The sequence below is a fragment of the Loa loa genome (assembly GCF_000183805.2).
Source record: "Loa loa unplaced genomic scaffold supercont3.3, whole genome shotgun sequence".
In the NCBI taxonomy this organism is placed as follows: Eukaryota; Metazoa; Nematoda; class Chromadorea; order Rhabditida; family Onchocercidae; genus Loa; species Loa loa.
Window position 1 is genome coordinate 463,891 of NW_018108183.1, and position 5,825 is coordinate 469,715.

At 34.2% G+C, this 5,825-nt stretch overlaps 1 protein-coding gene across 1 annotated transcript in view; it reads right to left on the minus strand.

The window, feature by feature from the left end:
* Window positions 1-3,809: 3,809 nt before the first annotated feature.
* LOAG_16430 (hypothetical protein) overlaps window positions 3,810-5,825 on the minus strand; it is an 8,535-nt gene continuing 6,519 nt past the window's right edge. Inside the window, exons 17-18 of the mRNA XM_020449083.1 lie at window positions 5,191-5,335; window positions 3,810-4,846 (exon numbers count right to left, since the gene is read on the minus strand). Of these exons, the coding sequence (XP_020307454.1) occupies window positions 4,611-4,846; window positions 5,191-5,335 (381 nt within the window). The 3' untranslated portion in view covers window positions 3,810-4,610. The remainder of the gene's footprint in view (window positions 4,847-5,190; window positions 5,336-5,825) is intronic.

The window sequence follows — 5,825 nt, forward strand, 5'->3', positions numbered from 1 at the left end:
AAGGCAAAAAGCTAAAATCGAAGATTTCGATCAAATAATCATGGCAAATAAATCATAAAAATGAAGCAAGATTACCGGAAATTGCAATAAAGTTATACAAGAATTCCGAATAAAAATAAGTAAACATTACCACGACCAATACAAAGCGATAAGGACAAACAAAATTGTTGGTAACCGCAGCCCAATGGAAATCATGAAGTTAATGATGATAAATAATAATATAATGACGATGGGACACACACAAACATACGCATATACACACATGCATATATATATATATATATATATATATGTACACGCATAATACGCACAATAAGATGCCACTGCAGTAAAGACTGGAAAAGCGTGAAGAAAACGATTGTAAATATAAATTACTGCAAGCCAGTCACTGATTATATATAGATATGATGAAAACAACAGTGGCGCAGGATCCTCAAAGGTGAGCGAAGCAACACTGATATTTGGTCAATACAATTCTACAACTTAATAACTATATTAATCAGTAAGAACGGTAATACTCGTGGCTGTGAAACACATATAACAACAACAACGATGAATTAGCAAAAATACAGATTTTGCTCAAATTTCTTCGCGAGGAAGCAAAAATATCAGACAATAACCGTTATAAATAAGTGGCATACAACAGTGAAAAATCAAAATTTCAACGTTGTGTTACGTAGCATACAACCATCATCCACAAGCACAGAAAAAATCGAAAATTAGAGAAAGTAAAAATTTCGTGTATGGTAATTGTACTACTTGCCATGTTTATCTAACAAATGAAGAGTAACGAATACAATATTACACTGCAAGAACAATTGAGTAGGACCATGATTTTGGGATAAAAATATTATAATGAAATAATTACCTTAACAAAAATGTTAAACCTGAATATGCAAATAAAACTGTGAACAAAATAGCTGTAAAGCCATTATACATGCATTTGACCTGCATTAGGAATCAAAAGCATACAAATCTGGGCACATCTACCGATATCGTAATGCCAACCAAACGTGACTGATGAAAATATTCATAAACCTTGCGCAACTTCAGTGAATGTGGTAGCAAGCACATGAAAATGTGGTGACTGGTGACTCATAGTTGGGAAACTAATAATTGCAGCATTAACTGCTAGGAATATCAAGTAATCAGTTGCAAAACATTTAATGATCGCACCATGAAAAACACTAATAAGAAAAATCTCCGCACTTCTGGATTGGCAAGCAACTTTTGCACTAAATTTGAATGTTGATGCATAAATTTGAAACACATCTAGTTCGACTGTTACTTTCAATTACTATGATGAAATGGTGAATCATTGCGCTGGCGACATTCAGAGAGCTACCCCATATTTCTAAAATCTTTCCAAACTCTTTATGTTATTCTTTTCTTTGCCTGGATGTGATAGATATAAATAAATCAGAAAGAAATGAGAAATAATGTAGGAAGACCTCGCGAGAGGAATAGAACACACGGAAAACAAGAAGAATGAGAAAAGAACAGAGCTGACAAAATTTAATTAAGATGCAATATTATCTAGCATTGAATATTTGATTCCGTCCGGTTCATTTCTCAATTCTAATATGGAATAAATACAGATCAGAAATGTGATATTCAGTTAACCATTGTGTGTTGTGTGCAGATGAAATGTGTGGACGACGGAACACATGAAAAACACGTCAGATTTTTGGATGAGGAAAACTTTTAAATTCTGAAACTTGGACGGTTTAAATGCATAACACGAACTACCTATCTGACAACAAATCGAAGGCAAAAACTGACAAAAAAAAGTCACAAAAAGGTAACATTGTACATTCGATAAATAGATTTTGCAACAAATGATGGTTTTTGAAAATCATAAATTTAATAAAAAAGAGAACAGTAATAACTTAATCACTGAAATTCATACACGTGACAATCAAACAGATTATAGGTGAAAAAACAGGGTGAAAGGAGGAAGTATAATTTAATATTGCCTATACAGTAGTAACAATAGCAGTAGTGTAACACAACAATAAAAAATCTGTACCACAATAGATGAGAATGGAATACAAACGAGCACATCTGATGAGAAACTACTAAAAAAAAAAAAAAAACAAACAAACTCCAATAAAATGAAGAGCTGAAAATAAATTCAACATGGAAAAAGCGATAAGTATTTTGCAATAGAAGGAAGAGAAACACCTGATGAGGAATTTTCGGAAATGTTTATATAGAAACGGAAATACCCTACATGAGCAAGTCCCTCTTCAGAACGTAAAGCGAAGGAAATACTGCAATTTCGGGTTCAAAACACTAAAGAGAATTGACGATTTTGATCACTGGAACATTACAAGACCAAAACTTCATGAAAGTAACAAAGAAATTTAAGTCAAAGGAATTCATATTCTGGATTTTTACCATTAATCGTAGGCTAAGTTCACTAAAAACCCTTTAGGTATGACTTTTCCCTTTCAGAAAAAAATACCGCTACACCACTGGTTTAATTCCTGTTACAGATTAAATCGAACTCATTAAAAAGCTGAATAGCTTTTTTGGACTGACACTGGGAATTGACGAGAACATTCTTGACGCAGTTTGTACAAAATCACTGCATGCATGGAAGATGATTACGACTAAATCATACGTATCATTTGCATATATGTGTGAAGTATTACGAACACGCTACAAAGTATTGGCAAAATTGGTCATCCATTTTAGCATATATTTTTAAATTTTACTGCAAAGAGTATGACTTCGAGACGAAGACAGACTAAGACAGACCACAAACAGTCAGCCGCGGCACCATATAAGTAAATAACATGTTATAATTACAAAGCTAACTGTTTGGTGCATATCTGGTTTTGGGGATAACAGATCAACCTCCGAAAAGAAAACTTGGTCTTTTTTGAACACCTTCAGAAAACCCATTTCCTGAATCATACTGCCATGTGGTACCGACGTCAAAAAATTTCATCCATACAAGAACTAGCAAAGCATCCTCCAAACCACCGGGAATTAAATTTTTATTGATCAAGATTTTAGCTTGTTCCTCGGAAATTTCCCCAACATTGAGATAGTTAAGAACAACTATAAAATACCGTTAAGCAACTAAATCACAGATATTGGAGGATAACGACATCAACACATACATTTCACTGCACTGAAAGAAAAATATTATAATGTGTACAGATATGCAACAATCTTGAATCAGAAAACAGCAGATAATTCTTAAATCATGACCAATAACAAATTACACAACATTGGATAAAGAATATGATATTCAATTTCAAGAAAATGGTCAAATGCGGACTGCAATGCCATATTATGTCAAGGAAAACAGTAGGCTAAATTTGCCGTTTTCTCAGGGAAAACGAAGCATTCCTTCTATTTGCAAAGTAGAACTTCAAAAAGATGACTATATCAGGGCCTCTTAAGTCTTACACGCACCAACTAAAAATATTTCACTAAAAGTGAATGTCAACAACACAATGAGCAAAACTCATCCTCCCCACAACCAAAACCACTTTCATTTGATTCCTCTTTTTCCATTAACAGTAAACGACACTTTAAAACTTTGTCGCACTCCTAAAATTCTATTCCAATCTCACTCATGTTTCATTATCTCAAGTTAGTCATATTTTATTACTGTGCCCCATCTTAGACAGTTCGATTTAAAACATCCCCATGCTCAACTTATTCCTGTCCTTTTTCTGCTCCCATTCATATGTATATCTCAAGAAGATTGAAATATACCAATATCACTGGCACAATTTATATAACTACTGCATGACAAAATGAATTTAAAATTCAGATTAATATACAATACAGCAGTAGGTAGTATAGAGATATAACGAATACAAAATTAAATCAGTGGAACTGCACAAGATGAGAATGACAAGGATAAGATGCAGACGAATCGAAGCAATAATACATATCTGTACATATTCCAGGAAAAAGAAAGTGTAGAAATTATTCCTGGATACAAAGACCTTTGTCCAAAGAAAGCTGGATAGGCAGAATAGAACAAAAATTACAAGAGCATTTAAGTATGAAAACACACCGCAGACCACGGTATTCCTGCACCAAATTTATTAACTCAATATATTTCGTACTCATCACGAATTTATTGAATAGGAGACCATTAATCCATTCTTCTATATTGACAACAGAATGACTGAATGTATTACTGCGCAACAAATACAATAAATAGGGTTTAAGAAATTATGATTTGTTAATATATAGTGTTGCATGAAGTTATAAATTAACTACAAATGAACAAAGAGTGAAGACCTGACACAAAAATGCAACAAATAAAATCATATTTTCTAACATCTGCATCGCTCACGCCTCACAAAGAATGCAACTATCATATCACTCACGATATAGTGAGCGTAATCACCGCATTAGTTGCACACTGTGTACGCTAGAACACACACTGCAGAACATACAAGCAACATATAGCGGTAAATAATGCATTAATAAACAAATCCCGAGGAGCACAAAAAAGTACAAGAACTAACGCTATCGAACTAAGCCAGTATCATAACCCATTACCATAATGCATTAACTTAACAAAACTGCTTACCGTAGCATGTCGTACCAACTAAAGATATCAACTTTTCATCGTATCAAAAGGGTCGTGTAATATCACTAGTTGTATCACCTGCATGAAAATGGGGTTGTTGTGGTAGTACATCAGTATTATTAGAAGCACAATTAGGTAGCAATGCTGTAACCGTACCGGCACCAAACATCCACTGTTCCGTTGTCGTTCCAGCCGGTCCCAAAGGACCACCATATGATAGTGTGCCCCGCGGCTTTAATAACCGATCCATTTCCGATTCTGTCACAGTTTTCACTTGCACTGTAAAATGTCACTTTTTCCTTTTTAATCAAACACGACTAACAGCCTCACTGAATTATTCAAACCAAGGCATGCCGCAATCAGAGTGATGAACTAGCCCAAAATAATTTCCAATAAAACCCATGCTGAATTAGCTGGAAATAGTTGGAATTAGAATCAAAAAAATAGATTAAGTAGTTTATGTTTATATACTTGATCAATTTAGTAACCCAATGACTAAACAAGCAAATGGTCGCTCTTGACCATTTTTTTTAAATCTGTATCGAACCTTAAAACTGCTAACATAATCATCTACCGGACTTCAAGTTGAATTACCTTGCTAAAGACTATAAAGAATTACTTACAAAATGGAGCTTCTGTCTTCAGTCGCCGAATAATTTCCTCAGCAGGCTCTATGAATTTAACACACAGAAAGGGAGCACCATGTGGACAAAATGCATGCACTATTTGGCCCACTTTCTGGCATAACATCTGTACTTGTTTTTCGTTCTGCAAATTAGAGATCGATCAGTCAGTAAGGAATTCAGAGTATGGACATTACGATAGTGACACTTCTCGAAATAGATACGCCTGATAACGAAGAAGAGACGATATAAAGGAAAAATGTCGCAAAACTGCAAACTACTATACCGGTACGCATTAATTAAATAAAAATAGTGTAACTATTAACTTACCACTCCGTGTAACTGCACGAAAACCCACTGGTACTGCTGCTGTGGTTGCTGGAGACCAAATGGACTTAAATTGGAACGTTGATAAGGCCCCATAGTGAGTCCAGCGGTACCTGAAGTTATTCCACATTTTTTTGCTTCTAGCATATATTTTAGTTGTTGTTTCTACAATACAGTAATAAATTTTAGATTAATGATGCATTACAAACTACAGTATTAAATTATGCTTTCATTATACGATCATTTCAATTTTAATTTCATGGTGTATAGTAAATTACAACCTAAGTTATTGCACCTAAGTTACTGCC